At 45.1% G+C, this 25440-nt stretch overlaps 1 protein-coding gene and 1 pseudogene across 1 annotated transcript in view; both read right to left on the bottom strand.

Moving 5' to 3' along the window:
* Window positions 1-2139: 2139 nt before the first annotated feature.
* On the bottom strand, window positions 2140-2261 carry LOC121849612 (annotated as a pseudogene).
* A 13069-nt stretch (window positions 2262-15330) lies between these two features.
* mapk1 (mitogen-activated protein kinase 1) overlaps window positions 15331-25440 on the bottom strand; it is a 55977-nt gene continuing 45867 nt past the window's right edge. The window contains exons 5-9 of the mRNA XM_042337239.1: window positions 22912-23026; window positions 21703-21834; window positions 20570-20679; window positions 18369-18512; window positions 15331-17375 (exon numbers count right to left, since the gene is read on the bottom strand). Of these exons, the coding sequence (XP_042193173.1) occupies window positions 18393-18512; window positions 20570-20679; window positions 21703-21834; window positions 22912-23026 (477 nt within the window). The 3' untranslated portion in view covers window positions 15331-17375; window positions 18369-18392. The remainder of the gene's footprint in view (window positions 17376-18368; window positions 18513-20569; window positions 20680-21702; window positions 21835-22911; window positions 23027-25440) is intronic.

The following is a 25440-nucleotide window of genomic DNA, read 5'->3' as shown; positions in this document are numbered from 1 at the left end:
GTCTCCACTTTGTTGCCTCTAATGGTTTGTCCTCCAGACCCGCACTGTCACATCTGGCATCCCCCAGGGCTCTGTCTTTGGCCCTCTCCTCTTTAATATCTCCATGCTCCCCCTCGGTGACATCATCCGCAGACATGGGGTCAACTTCCACATGTATGCAGATGACACCCAACTCTATCTTTCTGCCTCCACCCTCAACTCCAGGACCTCTGCTGCCCTGACAGACTGCCTGTCAGACATCAAGTCCTGGATGAGGGCAAATTTCCTACAGTTGAATGTGAACAAGACTGAGGCCCTCCTGATTGCTCGCGCCAGCGCCTCTGCACCTCAGGCTCTGGCAACATCAACCTCCATGGTTACATACTACAGCTCACCAGCCAGTCAGGAACCTGGGGGTCTTGTTCGACCCTCAATTGTCTTTTCTTCCCCACATTCAAGCCATGACCTGCTCTGCCTTCCCTCACCTCCGTAACATCGCCCGACTCCGCCACTACCTCACCCCTCAGGCCGCTGAAACTCTTGTACATGCCTTCATCACCTCCAGGCTCGTCTACGCAAACGTCCTGCTTGTCGGCCTTCCCAACTCCTCCCTTCACAGACTGCAGATAATCCAGAACTCTGCAGCCCGTGTCCTCTCCCGCACCAAACTCTGTGACCCCATCTCTCCCACTCTCGCCCGACTCCATTGGCTCCCTATCCTTCAGAGGATCCAGTTCAGGATCCTGGTCCTCACATACAAAGCCCTCCATGGCCTCCCCCACCCTACCTCTGTGACCTCCTAACCCCCTACCAACCCGCCCGCTCCCTCCGCTCAGCCGGCTCTGGCTGCTCCACGTCCCCCGATCCACCCACCCCACCATTGGCGGGAGAGCTTTCAGCCAATCTTCCCCCAACCTCTGGAATTCCATCCCCCAATCACTCCGCCTCACCCCCCTCCTTAGCCTCCTTCAAGTCCCGCCTCAAGACCCTCCTCTTCGACCATCGGCCACCCCCCTTCCTCTCCCCTCCCTTATCCCCCCCTGACCCCAGCTCAGGTCTGAAATGCTGTACTCTGTCCAGCACCTTGGGACGTCCTCCCGACGTGAAAGGCGCTATACAAATGTAATCATGTTGTTGTTGTTCACTTACAAATACACAGTCACTGCATTTTACAGTAATTCCTGTGAAGCGCTTTAACACATTTCAATGTTGTGATACAATAATAATCCTTGCATTTGCTATAGCGCCTTATCACGTCTTCAAGACGTCTCAAAGAGCTTCACCGAATATATTGTGAAGTGAATTGACTATATTTTGTGGGCGACATGTATTTTGTAATGTAAAAAATATTTTGAGTCATTTACCAAATGCAAGGATTATTATATAAACTGTCCAAAACCCTCATTTAGATTCCAGGCTGTCACTCAGTCCTTATTTAGTATTTTTCTTCTTTTACTTCAAAAAGATGGACCAAAATTCCTCATACAAATCCTTTCCCACCCTAGCACCCCTCTATCTAGTTGGAGTTGAGGTACAGATCAGCCACGATCTAATAGAATGGTGGAACAGGTTCGAGGGGCTGAATGACCTCCTCCTGTTCCTATGTACCTCTCTGACCTGCTTGTACCCCACTCCTCTGCCTGCCCCCTTTTTTTATTTTTATTTATGAGCAAAGTTAGGTCCTGTTCATCCCCATTAATTAAATTAGCCCGAAACTTGTTCAATTAGGGAATATGAGAGTTTGTCCCTGCAGTCAAACTCCGCGCCCCCCCCCACCACTCTTCTTGGCCCCAAATTATAATAATATTCATCATTGCATTTGATATAGCACCTTATCACATCATTGAGACGTCTCAAAGCACTTGTAGTGACTATATTGTGGAATGTCAAAGGACAACGCGGACCTGAAACCTGCCTTTACGACCACCTGAGCAGGTCAGGTTCAGGTGATGGGATGGTCTCTCCGGCAGGGCAAGCCTGGCCTGAGCCTGGTGACCAGATGCTTAAGTCAGCTCTGATTCCAGTGTCTCCTCTTCCTCTGTGTGAGGGCGGATCAGAAGTCCTGCGATACCGATCCCAGCCACCAGGTGGCTGAAGGCTTAGCTGTTGCCAGGACCTCATTGCCTCCATTATCCTGTTATTTATGGGTGAGATCCACCCATGGTGTTGTCTCCTCACAAACAAGCCTCCACAGGAGAATGCTCTGGGCAGGTGCTTGCCCAAGGAGTAACTGATAAGAACAGATACCACACTTGATCTTAGCCAAAAGGTTGAGAAGCGATCTCCTTCACTCAGCTCACACAGGCCTGAGGAACATCCACTGACCCTTCCACACCGCACAGGCAATGAAATGGCCACTGTATATCATTCGGGGTCTAACAGTCCTCTACATCTGTTATTTGATCACAAACAAAAGACATATAATTTGTCTCCAACTTCACTGTTGTGTACATTAAACAGAGCAGTCAGACACTGCTTCCTCATTTGGTGGTTTTCAGAGTTTAAATCAAATGCAAGGATTATTATTATTGTTACTGACTAGTTAGAACTGAGTAGAACTTGATGCAATAGGCAGCAGCACAGCAAACACAAGGTGGGATGTTCCAGAGGAGAGGAGACTCTCTTTTACTCATCCCATGTCTCCAGCTCAGTGAGACCACTGAGCCTTCAATTTTCATACCCGCAGGGAAGGAAGGAAGGTGGGAGAACCCATCTCCATAATTAGAAACCGGTGACCTGCAGCTTTCTCATACACAACACGAGACATTGAGAAAACTGCAAACACTGAGTAGCAACAATTATTTACTTCAAATTTGCTTTCTAATTTTACTTAATTATCTTCACAGCTTGAAAATCATCAGGACCCATGTCTGTGAATGCTGCCCTTCAGTATGTAAAAAAAATCTTGGCAGTGTCGATAAGAAGTCAGAGAGAAGGCGAGAGAGTGAGGGAGAAATTCAATAACTGAGCAATAGACTAATTAAAATGTAAGTAATATAATAATGAGGCTTGTGGTAAACTATTTATTGTCAATAAAAATAAACCCACTGTTGGTTTAGTCAAACTGCTTTTGACTGTACACAAAAAACATCTACCACACGTGTTTTACACAGATGCCCAATACCTTACTGCCCCCTTTGGGTAAATGCTAGGACCACAAGCCACAGTTATATAATAATAATAATAATCCTTGCATTTGATATAGCGCTTTTCACGTCGGGAGGACGTCCCAAAGCGCTTCACAGAACACACTGTAAAGTGAATTGACTGTATATTTGTGGGCGAACGCGGCAGCCAATTGCACACAGCAATGTCCCACAAACAGTCGTAGATTGAAAATGACCAATTTATTATTGTTTTTGGTTTTGGAGGGATTATTATTAGGCTCTGTGTGGAGTAAGGAAACTTGCCCAAGGTTTCGCCCTCTGCCGGGAATTGAACTCAGGTCTCTCACTTGCGAAGCGAGTGCTCTAACCACTGAGCTACAGGACTCCACTAACTCCACTAACTCCACAGTTACATATCTTGTGGTGTCAAGAATCATTTTTCAGTGGGATAGCTTGGACTTTCAGGCGATAACAACCCCAAATTTGTTGAATTCCATTCTCTTATCAAAATATTTTTCATTCGTCTTGCACGTGGAGTCCTGTAGCTCAGTGGTTAGAGCACTCGCCTCGCAAGCGAGAGAACCTGGGTTCGATTCCTGAGAAGGGCAAAACCTTAAGTCAAGTTTCCTTACTCCAAGCGCCTCTGCTTACTTAGCAGTAAGTAGGAACCCATTTGTTAATCGATTGGTGGATAGCTATCCGGGGGTAATAATCCATCCAAAATTATCTAAGGATTATTGTACGTTTCTCAGTTCAATCACCCAAAAGTATCCAGTTATTATTGTATGTTCAATTCGATCACTCAAAAGTATCCAGATATATGGCACGTCCAATTCTATTATGGCACATCCTTTCTTCTGATTCTCTTTCTGAATCGATCTCCGTTTATACAGTTGACCAGGTGACCTTTCACATATTATCTTTTGCAAGCTGTTCCTTTGTGAAAAAAATACAACACAGCTCTCCCTCATATTAAACCAGCTGCAGATCATTTTTCCATGAGAAAATGACTGATAAGGAATGAAAACAGTTTGTTGTTTATAAACAGTCTTTTGCTTCTCCTGCTTGAGAAAGGATCTTTTTCAAAGCTAGTCACAACCAACTCCCCTCAAATGACGAAAGGTCGTGGACCTGAAACGTTGACTCACTTTCTTTTCTCCATAGATGCTGCCTGACCTGCTGAGTGTTCCCAGCAACGTCTGTTTTTTGCCCCTCATATGAAATTCATCATATGTCAATATAAACTTCGCAAATCTAATTTGAGATTATTTAACACATTAATTACAGAAGTTTACACACGCGACTTAAGTGATCTCCACTGTAATAATAATAAACATTGCATTTAATATGGGGACCTGTCACACTGTCAAGACGTCTCCAAGTACTGCATAGATTATACTACAAAGAGGTGTAGTTTGTGGGCAAACACAGCAGCCAAGTTGCGCACAGAAATGATCCACGAACAGCCATGCAGTGAACAGCCAATTTTATTTGGGGATTGTTGGCTGGGAGACCAAATCCCTGACTGTCCAGCGCCTTGGGACGTCCTCCCAACTTGAAAGTTGCAGTACAAATGTAATTTGTTGTTATTGTTGACACCATGGGATCTTTAAAATCCACCTGAGGAGACAGACAGGACCTCTGTTTAATGTCTCATCCAAAGGATTTTACAGTAAATCCAGTGAAGCACTTTGAGATGTCTCGACGACGCGATAAGGCGTTATACCAAATGCAAGGTATTAGGCAAGGTAAATGCATGTGTGCAATGACGATAGGTTAACGATTGAACAGCTTCTAGACTTGCATGATTTACTTTAATTTCAGGGACTGAGGAAAGCTGAGAACAGCTCATGTGGGTCACACATAAGCCTGTACATGTTCTCCACATTGCAGGTCTGTGGCTCTCAGATTCCTGTACTAGTTGAAGCCTGTTCGCTCAGGCAGCGCAACACTTTGGAGACAGAGCACAAAGGCGTAATGCGATCTACACTGAGCCTAAGTAGTCAAGAGGCACAAACGGAATGGAATGTGATTCAAAAAGATCACCCAAAGCACTTAACCCCTTCATCTGGAAAAAGAAGAGAAAAAAGCACTGGGAACACTCAACGACATGAAACGTTAACTCACTTTCCACTCTCCATAGATGCTGCCAGACCTGTTAAGTGTTCCCAGCGACTTCTCTTTTTATTTCAGATTTCCAGCATCTGCAGTATTTTGCCTTTTTCTTTCATCTGGAAATATTGACTCCGTATCTTTTTAATAATTAGTTTTCCTGAGATGTCCAGGTGGGTAAAGCCAGTATAACATTACAGACATAAAGTTGCAGGTTGTGCAATGAGTTAGCTCAGGGCGTTCCAACCTTTTGGCTGCTGAGGGCAGAATGCCCTGTTTGGGAAAGGTTTGCAGGCCGCACAAGCAATATTTTTGTGTTTACCTACCAGAAACATAACATTTATACGGCACCTTTTACACCTAAGAAGGGTGTTTCAAAGCGCTCGACAATGCTGGCTGGGCACCTGACTGAGGGTGGGAGCTGAGGTGGTGGGGGGGGAGTGGAAAAGATGACCAAAAGCACAGTCAGAGAGTTAGGTCTTGACTTGCTTTCGAGAGGAGGGAGGGAGCGAGTCAGAGGTACTTTAGGAATGGAGCTCCAGAGAGTGGGGTCAAAATGGTGATGGTGGGGCAGGTGGGCTGCAGGAACGTTACTACCAATAATAAGTAATAGCTTCAGCAATAATTACTATTACGGCTAATAACATTAATAATAATTAGGGGCTTGAGCAAGCCAGTCCAAATGATGCTGGGCAAAGGGAATGTCTGGTCAGGATATCCCAGAGGTTGGTGAGGAGGGAGGGAGGGAGGATGAAGGTCGTAGAGGAGTTTCTCACTGGAGAAGGTGGGAGCTTGCTGTGAGGAAACGATACGGCATCTCAGTGATACAGAGAGTCTACAAGCTCAGGATCTGTTTTCTGGATTGAACAGTGGCAGAGAAAAAATAGCAAACCTGGAAAACTGTCGGGAAGCTTTTTTACGTGATTGCTCCTCAGTCTCACATCAAATTAAGTGACAAGATTCCTTCAGTCTGGGTTAGAAGGCTATGGGTTCAAATCCTATGTCAGGACATAGTCTAAGCTGACACTCGAGTGCATTACTGTGGTTACATTACACACTTTGTTTTTGGTCAGCCGGGAGTCTGACACACGTGGAAACCCATCACCGTTGCTTAAGAGCATCCGAACCGTGCTGAGATTTCCATGTATCCCACGACACATGGAAATCCCAGAGATAGATTGTTGGAATGGAATGCGCACTCTCTCTCTCTCTCTCTGGAAGGACTCATCCTGCTTACCTAATTCCAGAAAGTATTAGGCACAGGTTGGCAAGAGCCAAGGCTTGGGGACCCCAGAGTGTTACTACACACTTGGAGATAATGTCTTTCAGATGAGATGTTAAACTGAGGGCTATTAAAGATCCCTTGATACGAGAAGAGAAAGGAGATTCCACTGCTGTCTCGGGCAACAATCCTCCAGATAAATTGATTATTCGACCTTTCTGTGTGCAGAATGGCTATTGTTTCTGCCATCAAACACGGTTACTACACTTGTCAATAATTACTGAAAAGTGATTTGAAATGTTAATGTGATAAATTACTGTAAAAATGTAAATCCTTTCTCTTCTCCCCACCATCATCTTTCAAATGAGAGCACAGTGATGTTCAAATATTTCCAACCACTGGAGGGCAGCGTATGATATCTTGTGATACAAGATTAATATCCTTGATTGTGGATATTATTAGTTTTATTGGAAATTACTTCTGGAGAATCATAGGAAGTATTTCATCTTCTCTAACTTTGGTCAGATAGCGGGAAACCCATCACCGTGGTTGAGAGTCTCCAAATGAAACTTCCAAGGGTTCACTGTGTATCACTGGCTCAGTTGGTCACACTCGCCTCTGAGTCAGAAGGTTGTGGAAGTTACATAGTCTAAACTGGCATCCAGAGCAGTGCTGGGGGTGTGATGTATGGTTGGAGGTGCCGTCCTTCGATTGAGTGGTTAAACCTCCGTTCAGATGGACATTAGAGATCGCATGGCAGCGTAAGAAAAGAGAAGGGAGTTTCTCTTGGTGTCCTGGCCAACGATCACCCCAAATAAAATTTGGTCAATCACTTCATGGCTGCTTGCGGGACATTACTGTGTGCAAATTGGCTGTCGTGTTCACCCACAAATCCACAGTCACTCCACTTCATATTGTATCCTGTGAAGCGCTTTGGGACATCCTCCCGACGTAAAAGGCAAGATTGCGAGACCAGTGAGCAGGAGCGCAGTCAATTGGGGATCGTATTGAGACCAGCAAGAGTGAGCGCATGGGACTGGCAGAATTGGTGAGAGAGTTGGCTGCGGAGAGAGCAGGAAAGTGTGGGCTGACCGTGCCCCACTAACCGCCTACCTCAAGTCTCACCGTGCGCATCTTGGTTGCCGCCCCCTGACCGACCCGAGTTGTCTTTCTCCCAAGATGCCCCCATCCCTGCAACAATCTGTCCTCTCTTTCTGTCCTCCTCGTCTCTTATCCCCACTTGACTATCCCACAGCCTCTCTCTGCTCCGGCCTGGGAATCCTCCTTGGCACTTGGCGTCGGCCACACTGACTGCCCCATTCCCCACTATCACTGCAAGCCCCACCAGACCCACACCCCGGGGGCCAACCTCTCCTTCCTCATCCTCCTTCCCATCCTCCCTGCCAATCACTTCATCACCCCTTCCCGTCTCACACATTCCCCTGGCAACTGTCCCCTCCACACCACCCTTCAAAATGTCCGCTCCCCCTGCAACAAGGCTCTGACCATCAATGACCACATCATTGATGAAAATATTGACAACCCCCCCCACCTTCATCTCTGACGTCTCCACCCTCCTAGCTTCCCTCTGCCTCAGTTCCAAATCTCTCCTCATCTCTGGCAACTTCAACCTTCACTTCACCCCCTCCTGCTCTATCTCCTTGGATTTCTCTCCCTCCATATCCACTCTGCCACCCCATGTTCATGGCCACCCATTCGACCTGGTGATTACCCGGGGCTTCAGTGTCACAGACCTCACAATCACAGACAAAGCCATCTCCGATCACCACTTCATCTCCTCTAACTCCTCAATCCCTTTCCCCACCGGCACCAAATCCACCTCCACTGGAAAAAAATCTCCCCACAATCCCTCTTCACTGCCCTGAAGTCATCTGAACGGCTCCCACCGGCCTACCTCCCGCACTGATTTATCCTCCTTGCTCACTCTCCTCCACAACTCCCTCTCCACTACTCTTGATGTCTTTGCCTCCTCACCTCCCGAACTACCTCCTACTCACAAACCTCACCCTGGTAGACCAGCCACCTCCACTCCCTCAAGGGTCAGGTGCAGCTGCTGAACGCACCCTGCTCAAGTCTGATCTCACGGTCCACCAGCAGTTCTGGCTGGATCACATCAAACATACAGCTCCGCCCTCTCCTCCGCCAAATTGTCCTTCTATTCCAAAATAATCTTGGAGGTGAAGGACAACCTCAGGCTCCTATTCTCCACCACCAACTGACTTCTCCTTCCACTCTCCCACGCCTCGGCCATTCTCTCCTTCAAGCTCTGACCGTGAGGAGATGCCGGATTTCTTCAAGTCCAATATCGAGGGGATCTGTTCAGCTGCCTCCACCCTCCCAACCACCACTCCCTCCCCATCTCCTCCACACTCCAACCCCTACCCATCCCTCCCTCCACAGCTTCGAATCTGTCTCCCCCGCCTCTCTCATCACCACCATATCCAGCATGAAACCCACCACCTGCTCCATTGACCCCCATCCCCACCCCTCTCCCTTCTATTCTCCGACAACATCAATCTCTCCTAAATCATCTGGCATCATTCCCATTCCCCTAAAAACAGCTATAATCACCCCCATCCTGAAAAAACCTTCCCTGGATTCATCCCTGCTTTCTAACTACCAGCCCATCTCCAAGCAACCTTTTCTTTCCAAGGTCCTTGAAAGAGTCTTTGCTTCCCAGCTTTGCTTATTCCTCTCTTACCATTTCCTTCGCAAGCTCCTCCAATCAGGTTTCTGTGCTGCTCACAGTCTGTCCATCTGTGACCAGGGCTCCTTCTGTCCATCAACCTCTTGCTGTCTTCGATACCGTGGACCACTCCATCCTCCTCCACCGCCTCTCCTCTCACTTCAACCATCACGGTTCTATCCTTGAATGGTTCAGGTCTTATCTCACACCGTCTCCAATTTGTCTCAGCCAACAGTTTCTCTTCCAGCCCCACAGTCTTATGTGGTGTTCCTCAGGGCTCTGTCCTCAGTTTCCTCCTCTTCAACCTCTACATGCTCCCACTTGGTGACATCATCCGTAGACATGGGGTCAACTTCCACGTGTACACGGATGACACCCAACTGGCTCTCTGCCTCGTTTTCAGGAAACTGCCATCCTGACATCAAGTCCTGGATGAGAGCCAACTTTCTACAGGTGCCTCAGTACCTCAGGCACTGGCAGCATCAGCATCCACGATGTACACTCCACCTCACCAAGCCAGTCAGGAACCTGGGTGTCTTGTTCAACCCTCAACTGTCCTTTCTCCCCCACATTCGTGCCATGACCCACTCTGCCTTCCCCCACCTCTACAACATTGCTAAATTCTGCCACTGCCTCACCCCTCAGGCCACCGAATCCCTCATACACACATTCGTCACATCAAGATTTGGCTATGGAAACTCCTTCCTTTCGGTCTCCCCAACTCTTCCCTCCACAAGCTGCAGATTATCCAGAACTCTGCAACTCATGTCCTCTACTGCACCAGGCTCCGCGACCCCATCAAACCCACCGTCGCCCGACTCCACTCACTCCCCATCTCTCAGAGGATAGAATTCAAAATCCTCGTCCTCACTTTCAAGGCCCTCCACGATCTTACCCCCCTCCTACCTCGCTGACCTGCTAAACCACTATCAACCTGGCCTCTCCCTCCGCTCAACAGGCTCCGGCCTGCTCCATGTCTCCCACCCGATCCTCCCCTACCATTAGCAGCCGGGCTTTCAGCCTCTCTGCCCCCACCCATTGGAACTCCATCCCTCAATCCCTTTGCCGTGCTCCCTCTCTTGCCTGGTTTGATTCCCATCTCTCTCACCGTCTCCACTTCGGTGTCTCTAATAGTTTCTCCTCCAGATCCGCACTGTCACATCAGGGCTCTGTCCTTGGCCCTCTCCTCTTTAATATCTCCATGCTCCCCCTCGGTGACATCATCCGCAGACATGGGGTCAACTTCCACATGTATGCAGATGACACCCAACTCTATCTTTCTGCCTCCACCCTCAACTCCAGGACCTCTGCTGTCCTGACAGACTGCCTGTCAGACATCAAGTCCTGGATGAGGGCAAATTTCCTACAGTTGAATGTGAACAAGACTGAGGCCCTCCTGATTGCTCGCGCCAGCGCCTCTGCACCTCAGGCTCTGGCAACATCAACCTCCATGGTTACATACTACAGCTCACCAGCCAGTCAGGACCCTGGGGGTCTTGTTCGACCCTCAACTGTCTTTTCTCCCCCACATTCAAGCCATGACTCGCTCTGCCTTCCCTCACCTCCGTAACATCGCCCGACTCCGCCACTACCTCACCCCTCAGGCCGCTGAAACTCTTGTTCATGCCTTCATCACCTCCAGGCTCGACTACGCAAACGTCCTGCTTGTCGGCCTTCCCAACTCCTCCCTTCACAGGCTGCAGATAATCCAGAACTCTGCAGCCCATGTCCTTTCCCGCACCAAACTCAGTGACCCCATCTCCCCCGACTCCATTGGCTCCTTATCCTTCAGAGGATCCAGTTCAAGATCCTAGTCCTCACATGTGAAGCCCTCCATGGCCTTGCCCCACCCTATCTCTGCGACCTCCTAACCCCCTACCAACCCGCCCATTCCCTCCGTTCAGTCGGCTCTGGCTGCTCCACGTCCCTTGACCCACCCGCCCCACCATTGGCAGGAGAGCCTTCAGCCACTCTGCCCCCAACCTCTGGAATTCTATCCCCAAGTCACTCCGCCTCACCCCCTCCTTAACCTCCTTCAAGTCCCGCCTCAAGACCCTCCTCTTCGACCATGCCATCGGCCACCTTCCCTCCCTGACCCCAGCTCGGGTCTGAAATGCTGTACTCTGTCCAGCGCCTTGGGATGTCCTCCCGACGTGAAAGGCGCTATACAAATGTAATCTTGTTGTTATTCACGGCACAACTCAAGACTCTCCTGTTCGACCGTACCTTCAGCCACACTCTTCTCCTCTCTGCGCTCCCTCAACTCAACCCTGCCCCCCCACCCCCGGGCCCTGATCTCCGACTGTTCAGCACCTTGGGACGTTCTCCCAACATGAAAGGCGCTTTACAAATGTTCTGCTGTGCACAATTGGCGGCCGGTTTTGCCCACAAAATATACAGTCAATTTGCTTTACAGCTGCTGATGGTTGACTCGCTTCTAGCTTCCGTATTGGAGGCGTGGATGAGAGGAAATTAATTTTGAGGTTAAAAATATTTTATCAATGGATTCAGCGACGAGGCTCGAGTTACCGTGGCAGCAGATTAATCGGTTCATGCCAGCAGCTGTGACACACACCGCCCGCCACTATCACAATCGTCGAGTGAGCTGACCTTTATCACAAAAATAAAACATTTCAAAGAGAAAAACGACAGGAGATGGGAAAATGCAACCGTAGACGCACACTTTCCAGGCTCCACAATGTTCCACACAAGCTTTTTTTTTCCCAACAGGCGGGAAGCAAGCAAAACCAATCCTGTTGGCACAAGGTTTGTAGGTTGTACTTCTTTCAAGGGAACAGCTAAACCCCACCATAAACCTGCGGCAGTAATCGCATTAGTAACCATCAAATAATCCACAAACCACTCACAACTGTAATACGAAAAAACTAATCTGGAAGGAATTTGTTTTGTCGAAGAACTTTAGGTTATGTTCTTCTTAAAACGTTTGTTCCGCCTTCTCCTCCCCCCCCCCCCAAACACCCCCTCCTCACTATTGCCTGTGAGCTGAGTAGGCCACCAGCCTCTGCTCTGCTCCGCAGCCAAGTGCAGAGCAAAGATCAGGGACGGTCACTTGTCATTTGCTGCCACTGACCAACCTCCCATTCTGAAGCAGCAACACGCTTTCTTGTGAACCAAAGCCCACTCTCCTCCCCCCCTCCCCCAGCCAAAAAAAAATATTCACCTGACAAATGTCAACTGACCAGCTCTCAGAACCTACTATGTGGTAGATAATAATAATAATAATCGCTGTATTTGTTACAGCACCTTATCATGTTGTTGATACACCTCACAGAATAGACTGTAAAGTGGATTGATCTGTGGGGAAAGGCAACAGCCAGTTGTGACCAGTTGTATCTGGGGATTGTTGTCCTGGACACCAGGAGAAACTCCTTTCTCTTTTCGAATAGTACAACATGATCTTTAACATCTACTCGAACAGGCAGATGGGACCTCGGATTAACATCTCATCCGAAGTACAGCACATTTGACAATGCAACGTCCCCGCAGCATTGCACTGGAGTGTCAGCTTCGACTACGTAATTCCAAGCCCCACCTGCGGCTCAAACCCACAATCTTGTGTCTCAGAGGCACTGCGCTGGGCTGACACACTGAGGGAGTGTTCTGGTTTCAACTTTTTGTCTCTTCCTTCTAGTTATTTATAATAATAAACCTTGCATTTGATATAGCGTCTTATCACATCTTCGAGACGTCTTAAAGCTCTTCACGGAATGTACGATAAAGTGAATTGACCGTACATTTGTGGGTGAAACACAGCAGCCACTTGCGCACAGCAGTGCCCCACAAACTGTCGTGGATTGAAGTGACCAATTCATTACTGTTTTTTTTATTTCTTGAGAGATTATGATCAGGTGTGTGGAGTAAGGAAACTTCCCAAGGTTTCACTCTGCCGGGAATCGAACCCAGGTCTCTCGCTTACATTGTATTCAATCTCCTCATTCTACTGCTCTGTGGGCCCAACCCAAATTTGCCAGGAAATATGTGAAAATATGTGAAAGAGTGCTCAAACCACTGAGCTACAGGTCTCCATCCCATATTTTACCCCATCCCTCGCAGTTGGATCCCCAAGATCCTGTTCATTGGGCAACAAATAATAAAAAACCTGCACATAAATACTCAGTTGTGCAGTTACTCAGGGGTCAGACATGTGGGATGTGATTTCTCAATATCACCTTTTCTGGTTTAATCACTGATGAGCATTTTACAAAATTCCACTAAAAACTCCTGTTGAGCTTAATTAGGTTTGTTTACAATTTGAGCTGGTTACAAGGGAACGGGATATAGCGTTGGTTTGACACTAAAAATAAAAGCTGAAAGTTAATATTATCTGTGGTGGTTGATGGGATTTTCACATATTTCCTGGCAAATTTGGGTTTCCTACCCAATTCGGAGTGGATGTAATGAAGAACCTTCCTGTCGCTTTGCCAAATATTATGTGGGCCAAGGTAATGATTAAACAAGATCCTTTCTTACATCACATGAAACAAGAAACCCCCAAGTTGGAACGGGGGCTGAACTGCTAACAGCAGAGATAAATCTCTAATTTAATGTGAAGCTGCAGTTGCTGCAATTTGCACGAAGCGTATCCGCCACGGTTAAGCTCTCCGGGACAAGTTGGAGACGTTACCCTGGTTCTCTTCACAGGTTTGCACCCGAGCTGGGGGTTGGATTCGGGAGGAGTGTTGGCCAAGTGGGGGCTGGAATGGGCAGACGACCAAAGGCTCAGTCAAAGGGGAAGGTCTTGAGACAGACCTTGAAAGAGACGAGGCAAGGGTTGAGGTGAACTGACTCTGTCCGGGATGCGTTTCAGAGAGTGAGCACATAAAGGCTGAAGGCCCGAACACTGAGCGGAGGGGGCAGGTGGGATGAGTAGGTTTTTAAAAGATCATAGAGGTAGAGTGGAGCAAGACCATGAAGAGATTTGAAAGACAGGATGAAGATCTTGAGCTTGATCAACTGAGAGATGAGTCGCCAGTGGAGCCGGGCAAGATTGAGGGGGTGAGGGTGGGGGGAGAGGGTGATAGGCTTGCAGAGCTCAGGGTGGGAAATCTTGCATTTATGCCCTTGAATCCCTCACTGGAAAGATTTTTGCTCCTGTATTAACTCCCTGACCCTTTCATTATCTTAAACCACATCTGCTCCAAGTGGAGGAGTCCAAATCTCTCCAGTTTTCTTAATAGTTAACCGTTCATCTCTGCTGTCATCCTTGTGATCCTCTCCACTGCTCTGTGCTCCAATCAAATGTCTTATTAGCCTCCTCATCACTTCCTTACTGTTATATCAAACACCTAGAATCCTATTTGCCTTTTAAAAGAACTTCACCTGGAACACCAATCTTGAATGAACTGCATCTCTACCCCATATCCTTCTGTTCTTCCATTCTACTGAGCATTTTACCTCTCTGGGTATCATACCACTCCACAGATTCTCCCCCCAAAATATACTGCTTCACATTTTCTATACTGAGCTCCATTTTTCACAAATTTTCCCACTTTGCTAACGCCAACTGTCTCTGTTAACAGCTCCTAATTCAGCAACTGCAGATTTAGATGTTCCCTTAAGTGCTGCACCAGATCATCGATTATACATACACATCTGTCCTTCAAACATTCCTTTGTCCACTTTAGTACTTTCCATCTGTTCCACGCACCTCTCATTCAGCCACAAGCCTTGCTGTGGACATTGTCAAAGGTCTCCCTAAAATCCAAATAAACATCGATTACATCTCACTTATGCACAATTTTGGTAATTTTGAGAGGCCAGAAAGGTTAAGTGGCATTGGCAAGCACCAGATGGCTTCTGTATTGCCCACATTTGGAGCTGAAGGGGGGGGGGGGGTGGGAGGGTTGGGGGCAGTAGTGAGAAGGAGGAGGAAAAACAGAATAGGGATAAAGAAAAGGGGCAGCATGAGGAATGGAGCACACAAGGTTCCAGTGTTGGGAACTTTGGGACATCTCAAAGATGTGACAAGGCGCTATATCAAATGCAAGGATTATTATTACTTATTAGCTATAGGGCTTCAATTGGAAATGGGAAGCTTTATCCTATTCACCACCCCTTTTAAGGGCAGCTCCACCATTTGATCTATTCTGTCTTCCCGCTAAAGTGTGGCGATCAATATTGAAAAGAAGTGATGCATGTGGAACAGAACTATGAAAGGGATCAGTCCCATACGCTGTTGGAAGTTGTGTATAGAACATACTGTATTTAAAAGATGCAGGGAGACATCAATTTAAAGAATTTTACAAGAGCTGTATGTGCCAGAAACAAAAAAGAACATTCATTAACAGATTTAAAATTTGTTTACATATACAACATTGAAAAAAAAACTTAAGGCAAAATAAATCTTTTTGTACCTACAAGTTGTCCATATATATAATATGCTTAACCCAATACCAATCACAATGCTTAACCCAATACCAGTCACAATACAATCAGGTATGTCTATGCAGTACATCACATTTTGACACCTATTGTTGAACAGGTTTTTTCTTTTTAAAAATCATCATCATCATCATCATCGCTTTCCAACTAATCATGTGTTTGAGTTTACTCTGAAGGGTACACAATTGATAAAGGCACCAACAGACCAACCAGAACAAAAAGCCAACTGAACAAGTTACGTTATAGAAACAAGAGTGCTCTATACAGTTACATCGAGAAGTCTGCAAAAGGCGGCTCGTTTTTAGAAAGGAACAAAGCGAAATTGTTACATGATTTATACAGGAAGCAAACCAGAGAGAAAGAGGAGTTAGGGCGTAGCTTGGAGAAGCGATAAGATTTATCCATACTATGTGTCTGTGGTATGCATGTGCACACGCGCGTGCGGAGTAAGTGTGTGTGGCACTTGGACAGTCTTTGTATACAAAGCTTAACAGTCATGCTTGGACACAGTAAATTGTACAAGGCAATTGTCACCACAAAAGGTTTTGAGACTAGGGATCAGGCACTGCACTTTGAATTTAAACATAGCTAATTTAAGCTCTACATTGTACAGGCTCATCCACAAAAACACTCTGCAAACATAGAAAGGGACAGGAATCTAGGGCACCTTTCGTTCTCAATGCCAAAAGCAGACAGGGTCTCCTGATCTTAAATGTCAACTGTGTCTCAAGGAGACCCACTCACTGAGGTTTCCTTCACAACATTTAAACATTTTCAACGTGAAGCACCCTCTGTTTATACATCCTGTAATAAGAGGATAACCGGTTATTACCATATAACACAGAATACTGTTAAAAATATGAGGCTGAACGCTTGTTTGGAACAGATAAGACTTCAAACTCGGATCTGTATGGTGAAGTCGAACTTTCTAGAGTGGAATCAAGGTGTTCTTTTGTGTTTGTTTTCATACATCAAATGGAATGTCGTTAAAAGAAAATGCAAATAAAACACAATAGTGTTCTTGTTCGATAAAGATTACATAACATTTCGAGGATTATATATTTTATTTTTTTAATCCATAAAATCAGTGAGGGAGGCACCTTGGCAGGACTGCCGTCTTTACTGTATACAGTGTACAAGTGCACACAATCTACACAACCAACCAACAGAGCAAGACTGGTTTAAAAGAATGCAGGCTATAGAGTAACATCCTTTTCCCCTCTCACTGGGTAATTAAAAATTTCATTAGGCCTTTGTGTGAATCCCACAGCAATAAACAAGGTTTAGAAAGCTCACTCAATGTCTACAACAATGTGAGACTGCTACAGACCATCTCCACTCACGTAACCATATACCAAGTTGCTGTAATACTGAGTGATCACAGTTATACTTCGATATTTCTCAAAGTGCATTTCTTTTGAAAAAAAATCAAGCTGAAGTGCTTACAGAAAAGAAAGGTACGTGTGTTTAATAGTCGAATGAGCCATTCCTGCTTTCTTTCAAACACCGTCACTGAGCTAAAGGAGATAGATCAACTAGTGTGTGTGTGTGTGTGTGTGTGTGTGTGTGTGTATACTGGCTGTACAGAGAGACACAGCGTTCAGACTTTGCAGACACCAATACACTGGAGTGTGAATTTTCGCCTCAGAGTGGAGAAGGAGGTCCACAGTAAGCACAAAGCGCCATGGCTTCCAGAATGGACAGTCTCCATGGTTACAGGTGCCACGGCAGAGTTTTTAAGAGAGTACAAAGTACAATGAACAAGCTGAGATGCACCACGAGACAGGATTCAGGAGGAGTTAGAAACAAACAAACTCTGAGCATGTCCAGTCCTGCAGTCCTGGCCCTGTGGAGACAACATGTTGAGGAAATTAGAAAAGAAATTCATCAGAGCATAAATTTACACAGCAACAGATTGTTAAGAACTCAACTGGCTGAAAGGGACATCAATGTGTAGACACTCAATAGTGAGCAACCTGACGTTAATCCACACTGATACTAAATCAGGCTCAGAATACTGGAATCTAATGAAGAAACAAACCACTCTGGGGCTAAAAGTTATTTTCTATTTGACACCACTTGGACCTCAGCGCCCACTAACAGCACCAAGCACTGACACACACAGTAAGAAGGCTTTTAGCAAAAACTTCTATTCACTTGGTCATGACAGACAAGGTTGACTCAATGAAAAAAATTAAAAATTCCCCATTTGGATTTAGTCCCACAAGGAGCTTTATTCATTGTCTTGCCATAAAATATTTACTGTGGGTAGTGCTCAGTGCAGACACTAAATGCCCAGGATGTAAACCTGGCCCATTCCCCAGTGCTGGGAGCCTGACCTTGTTGAGGGCATTTTAAGACGTTCACCCTGTTCAGGATTCTACCAGCAGCTGGGGTTCCTGAGGGGAACCTGAGCCAGGTCCAGTCCATACAGGTGAATCCGAGGACAACCAACACTCCCTAGACCAGCCTCAATGACTGAGGAAGGTGCACAGGCAAACAGACCTCTTTACTTATTATAGGCATTTATCACAAGGGCGCTGGAATGTAAATGTCAAGAAATGATGTTATAATTGTATAGATCGCAGGTCAGAACTAATTTGGAGTATTGTGTGCAGTTTTTGGCACCAAAACCGTAAGAAGGATATAACAGCTTTGGTGTGTGAGTGTGTGAGTGCGTGAGCAGTGTTGATTTACTAAAATTGATTTAGTGTCAACGGCCTAAATTACAATGAAAAGATATTTCTGAAGTGCACCTTCAAACTTTAACTCAAAGCAGTTGGTTGCGGTTGCCACCCTTTGGTGCCCGGGACAAAGAGGAGGCAATGACAGTGCGTACCTGTAAAGCGAGGGCGTGTGTAGTTTAGGAATGCTGGTACAGGGGTTGGAACCTGGCCGTCTCCTCGAAGATCAGCTCCTTCAGCTTCTCCTTGGGAAGGTCGTCCAGCTCCATGTCAAACTTAAAGGGTGCCTCTGCCACCGGCTGAAAAACCATCAAAAATTACTACCACTTCAGAAAGTGAGTGCGAATAATACTAATAATAAATAATATAATAATCCTTGCATTTGATATAGCGCTTTATCACGTCATTGAGACATTTCAAAGCGCTTCATAGGATATACGGTAAAGTGTAGTGACTGTGTATTTTGTGGGTGAATAGAGAAAAAGGAAGGACAACATTTTTGTTCCACTCTCCTCCAAAACTTACACTTCACTCCAATGTAGTGATGGGGGAAAACACTGCATTGTCAGAGACGCTGTCCTTGAACGATTCATTAAACAAGGTTCTGCCTGGCTTTTCAAGTGGATGTTAAAAATCCCATACTATAAGAAACTTTTCTCCCAGTTTCCTGGCCAACAAGCCACCAGATAAAATTGGTCATTTCATTTCATCGGTTTGTGGGATAATGCTATGCACACTGTATTTGCCTACAAAAACAATTAGTACACTTTAATAATAATCCTTGCATTTGATAAAGCAACTCATCACATCCTTTAGACATCTCAAAGCCTGCACAGAATCTACTGTAAAGTGAATTGACTGTACATTTTGTGGGTGAAACACGGCAGCACATAATAATGTCCCACAAACGGTTGTGGATTGAAGTGACCAAATTATTATTTTTTTACAACAAATACTGGAAAGAGCTTTGAGATGATTCAACAACGTGAAATGGCACAGCAAGCATTTATTTAAGACATTTATCCTCCCCTAAATTGACGACCCGGAAAAACTCCTTTTTCTTTTCGAATAGTGCCAAGGGATCTTTAACATCCACCTGAACAGGTAAACAAAACCTCAGTTTAAAGTCTCATCTGAAGGCTGGAACTCGCGACAATGCAGCATATCCCATTGGAGTACAATGGAGGGTCAGCCTAGACAGAATGCAAAGAATGATAGATATGGAGCTTAAGCCCACAAACCAGAAAGATGGATATATATTCATGTGTATAAGGTCTTTGTATCCTTCCTCCCACCATAAGGTATGTTAGCTACTTGGGTGCTGATCCTAACAAAATCCAAGGTACCTTCCTATGCATCTAATACTCCCCCTTTATTTCTTTCAGTTGAGGTAGGTTCTCAATCCGAAGCTCAGCCATAGACAGACACAGGAGAGAGTTCACATGGATTCACACACATGAATAAACCAATATTTTAAGCCATTTGTGGTTGTGAAAACATGGCTCAATAACCCTGGGATATAAAAGCATGCAATACCAACTGTTTGATATTATTCACTTCAAACAAGACATGAAAGGATGGAGCCATCAAACCCTGCGCTGACTGCCTCAAACCTCCATCAACTGTGGCTTTTAGTGCCTTATGTTACGTTTTCCAAAAACAACAAAAGAAAATCAACTCTGCAATAGACCCGAACATTAAAAGAACTCAGACCCACCACGTTTGTAAAGTTTTCATTGATCTGCAACCCCCGCATTGATCCCCCGCAACCTTACCCAGAAGCAGAAATAGCATTTTGATGCTAAGGCACCTATATTCACTCTTGAGCTTCCATATCGCTATGATCGCTGTCTAACATTCTAAAGAGGCTAGACAATCTGGATCATGACAGGCTATTTCAACCTGTTCAGAATGGTAAAACCAGAGGACACGGCCTGCGATTGAAAGGGGTAAATTTTGAACAAATCTATGCAAACACTATTTCAGTGAGCGAACAGTGAACCTGTGGAACAGGCTCCCGAGGGAGACGGTTGAAGCAGGAAATGTTGATTCTTTCAAATACAGACTAGTTTTCTTTTACGAAGTTACATTGTGGGATATAGCACACAGGGAGTTTGGGACTTATGTGCAAGCGATCGCCAGGAAGATGGAAGGTGAACTAGATGGAACTTTGGCTTGTTTTCGTCTAGCATTTTCTTATCTTCGTATCAGGAGTTACTGTCTCACAGATCAACACCAGAATGAAAAAAAATTGCAAATGAACTTCCTAATAACTGGTTTCCTCGTCCGAAAAAAGATGCAAATGATTTCCAAGAAAATCCAGCCTGAACACTATCAAATTAAGACACCATCTCACCTCATCACTGGGGTCATAGTACTGCTCCAGGTAAGGATGAGCAAGAGCAGCCTCCACTTCAATCCGTTTGTGGGGATTAAAGGTCAGCATTTTATCCAATAAATCCAGAGCTGCAATACAAGGGCAAGCATAAGAGAGAGAGAAAAATAAAGATTAACCTACTCCCATTGGGAAAACTCATAAACAGTTTTTGCATGCTCAAACAACAACAAACTACATTTGTATAGCATCTTTCACGTCGGGAGGACGTCCTATGGCACTGGAGGAACAAGGATTTAGACCCGAGCAGGGAGAGTGAGCAGCAGTAAGCACTGCTAAATACATCCCGGTGGTGCATTAGACTAAGTGGCTAAGCAACTCCATAACAAATGGGTTGGAAAACACATCACCCACTGTTGCTGTTCGGGGTGTGGAGGAAAGAGGAGCGAGAAAGCAAGTTAACTGCACATTCAAATCGGAACAAGAAATTAAATTATCTTCCGTCATGGTGGATGAGAAGAGAGCAACTGCTCTGCTCCCACTTTGTTCACAGCAGAACTCACTCGTCTATGGCAGGGAGAAATTCAGCCTGCAGAAAGGCGTAAAGATGCTTTTAATAAAGTAATAATAATAACCCTTACATTTGATATAGTGCTTTATCAAGTCTTTGAGACGTCTCAAACCGCTTCACAGGATACACTGTAAAGTGAATTGACTGTATATTTTATGGGTGAAATTGGGAAGCCAATTGCACACAGCAGCGTCCCACAAACAGTCGTGGATTGAGTGACCAAATTATTATAAAAATTTATTTTTTTTAAAAAATGGACTATTATCCCCGGAAAAGTGATCCGCCAATCGACTAACAACCGGGTTCCTATGAATGAGTTGCAGGAATAACCCCAAAAGGAAATTCACAAGAGGTGGAGTCGTTCCTGTTCAGTATCCTACCATGCCCTTGCTCTCCAGTGCCTTGTGAAAAGGCCATCCCCTAGGCTGCTGCAGCACAAGCAAAACACATGCCATGAACTACAACTATTTACAAAGATAGGGCTGGAAAAGCATGGGCTGACTTTTTGTGTGGGCGAGAGCTTAGTTTAGTCTATGCTAATCTGCAATAAGACTCCTGTGCGTCTTTTGGGCAACATTCTTACCTTTAGCATCAGCCTTAGGGAACAGTCTATTCCATGGTACCTTGCTCTTGGTAGGCAAAGACTGCAGATAGTTCCTGGCTTTAGCGTTGATTATACAGTTCAGGTCCTCTGCAGAGGGGGATCCAAGAATACCTGAAAATAGACAGCATGTTACACTGATATTTTAATTATGTGAAGAGAAGATGCTCATGAATAATGCATTCACTGCATCTGCTGTGGAAGCGCACAAGGATGGAATGAGAAAAGACCATTCGGCCAACTCAGTTTACTGCCCATAAAAGCTGCCCTAACACCACGCCCTCGTGAATCAGTAATCTGTCCATTTAATATTGAAGGCTGGAATCCACATTCCATGCGCTCACTAGCAGATACTTTACAGGTTTCTTACTTTCAAAGGTGCGTTAATATGGTCGCTTTGTTCCAGTCATCATGTGAATCAGGATGCCAATATTTTCCAAACTACAATGAAACATGGCTAAAAACTTGCAGTGAAACTGGGATTATCCCCCCTAACGTTAGTCTATAATATCCTCCGCCTGGTTGTTTCAGGAGCTCAGCTGTTTGAGCTTTATAATATAATTTTACGTTACAGGGCAGGTTACAGATTTCTCTCTTGGCTGTTGATACGACCCTAGGCAGATGATTCTACTTGGGCCTGCATCCCACGAAATTCCAGTTGCCCCAATTCTTAACCAGATCACTGATCACCAACAGCAACTACATTTACCCACGACTTCACTTCGAAGTTTCAACATCTGTAGTGAGACAATCAGGTAAAAGTTCTGTAGTTAACCTTCCCCATCATCTCACCCTAAAGTGTCCATTGGTTTTCAATTCCCCGCCAATTGTGACTGTGCTCTCAGAACTTTGTTCCCGAGATTTGCTTAACCTACATCACAATAGGATCTCTGCTTATTATATACCATACTTTCCAATTGTGCTTCAGTCCACTGTTCATTTCCCCATTTAACTATGTAGATCCAGGTTTTATTTTATTTCAAAATAGCACACACTTTATTTCCATTCTCTACAAACATTAGCAATTTCATATAAAGAGATGGTAACTGTAAAAGTAATGGGAAAAAATCATCTCCTGTCCCTCAAACTAGATTTGGGACAAGCAGACATTAAATTATAGGATTAGGAACCTTGAAATAAAGCACATCTCCTGGTTTTCTTCATATAAAACCAAGAAAAATAGTATCTTACCAAGGATATGGTTGAGCTGGTCCAAATAGTGTTTGCCTGGAAAAATTGGTCTGTTGGAAAGCATCTCAGCCAGGATACATCCCACCGACCAGATATCAATGGATTTGGTGTAACCCTGTAAGATAAAAGCACAGCATGTTCCCAGACTCAGATGACGTACAGCTAAACCCTTAAATATGTAACTAGTCTAGAATATAGGCCACAAACGGAAGATTGCTCATAGTTTGCAATTAATCAAGAGCCATTTTGTCATAATCCAAAGTATTTCCTTTCTCTTTTGAGGTTGAAGCATGGAATGGTTGCCCAAACATGCCAAGGAATGTTGAGCATACAAAATAAAGGACATGTCAAAGCAATTAACACGGCTGGTGAGGCACCCAAGGAGTACGTGGGTGGGTGGGGGGGGGGGAACTGAAAAGAATGGGATTAATAATTAGAAATTCTTAGGGCTCTCTTTTTTTGGACCCAATATGAACACCATTATTAAGCTAAGAGCAGCAAGTGACCTCTGACTGATGTCTACATTTCATGCTGAATTAGCAGATTTTAGCCACAATTGTGGGGCCTTCAAAATCCCTGGGATAAGGGTTTGCGGAAACACACAATAATCAGCCAGGGCGCCTTATTACCATCCCTAGAAGTGAATAAATTAGTAAATAGTAAGTAAGTAGGAGCAAGGGTCAGGCTATTGCCTCAGAGCACAAACTAATATTAGCTCATTTGAAGACTGAAACTACTCAAATCCAAAATTCTTTACTCTTTCCTATTCTTCAAATATGTTTATTCAGTTCCTTTTAAATGGCGTTTCAGTTTGAGCTACAGTAAACCTGCTGGAAAGTTAGTAAAGATAAAAGAATACAGCTGTGATTTTCAATCTGGGCTATTCACATCTGAACTCCAGACACACGTACAAATGCATTTAACTTGCAATCAGCTGATTGGAGCATTATACAGCAAATACTGGGAACATAACCAACTATTTTAGCAGCTTTTGCTACTATTATCTTCTTAGCTTTTAATAACTTCAAATTTGTAGCGAGATAGATCAACTCCTTGGAATAGAGATGGCAAAGTGATATCGCTTCTAAAAAGAACCTTTCCATAATGAAACAATTGAGATTTTTTTTAAAAAAATACATCAAAATACCCTTTAGACATTTTTTTGGGAAAATCATTACTTTAAGCTCTGCTCCAATTTTTCCAGACAATTGAAAACTTGGATATTTTCAAAATAAGTTAAAAGGGTTCTTTCAAGTTGGAAATGCTTTTTCTTTGAAGACCATCTCAACACTTGGTACCAAGCTGCCTATGATGTGACCTTTCATACTTGCGTCAGCATTATACATGGATTAAAACTGCAGGGGAAGTGGCAATGTATTATTGTGCTGAACACCAAAACCATGACGGTAAACGAAAAGTCATCTAGTCTGGCTCGATATTGTATACAATAGAAAATTACATTTACACAGCGCTTTTCACGTCAGGAGGATGTCCCAAGATGCTGAACAATCAGGGACCAGGGAGGGTGGAAGACAGGGAGGGTGGGAGTAGGAGGGTGGTCGAAGGCACGGTCGAAGCGGAGGGTCTTAAGGTTGTGCCTTGAAGGAAGCAAGAGAGGGAGCGAGGCAGAGGGAACATGGGATGGAGTTCCAGAGGGTGGGGCAGAGAGGCTGAGGGTGGATGGTGGGACAGGCCGGGCAGGCGACATGAAGGAGGCCTGGGCCTGCTGAGCGGAGGGAGCGGACAGGTTGATAAGGGGTTGGCAGGTTGGAGAGGTAGGAGGGGGCAAGGCCGTGGAGGGCCTTGAAGGTGAGGACGAGGATTTTGAACTCTATCCTCTGAGGGATGGAGAGCCAGTGGAGCCAGGCATTTTTGGGGTGATGGGGTCACAGAGCCTGGTGCGGGAGAGGACATGAGCCGCAGAGGTCTGGATGATCTGCAGCTTGTGGAGGGAAGAGTTCGGAAGGCCGACAAGCAAGGCGTTGGCATAGCCGAGCTTATAAAATGAATATGAAGTCATTTATAGCATGGAATTTAATCCTGCGCAACAACATGTGATCAATTATGGATGGAAGCCCATTAAGCCATTCTTTTCAGTAACAATTTGTTCTAAAGTAATGGCCACACACGGCACTTCCTTTTGATAGCCAGAGCGCTTTCCTCTCTAACCTCAAAAATCTTGATCCAAAGAAAATTTCATTGGAACAATTAGACTGAAGACACAGTAATTGATAAATATAAAAAAAAGTTTACGAATTTGGACCTGTGTAGCTATTCAAGTCCGTGAAACAGATATGGGTTCAAACAGCTCTTATGAAATTGTGAAGATCGCAGCGTCCAGTATTTTCTGAATACAAGGCAAGATTTCTTCTACCCGCCCCACCCCACACACCCAAAGAAAATTCCAAAAATGCATCTTAGATTAATGGAGCAGGCTGAGAGACGCAGGCAAAAAGAAAATTCCAGTTGCATTTATGCACGAGCAAAGGTATTTGGGACACAATTTCACCACTCTGCAGCAAAATAACG

The sequence above is a fragment of the Callorhinchus milii genome, unplaced genomic scaffold, assembly GCF_018977255.1.
Source record: "Callorhinchus milii isolate IMCB2004 unplaced genomic scaffold, IMCB_Cmil_1.0 Scaffold8, whole genome shotgun sequence".
Lineage (NCBI taxonomy): Eukaryota > Metazoa > Chordata > Chondrichthyes > Chimaeriformes > Callorhinchidae > Callorhinchus > Callorhinchus milii.
The sequence above is the reverse complement of the archived record's forward strand: the minus strand, read 5'-3'. Positions and strand labels throughout refer to the sequence as shown.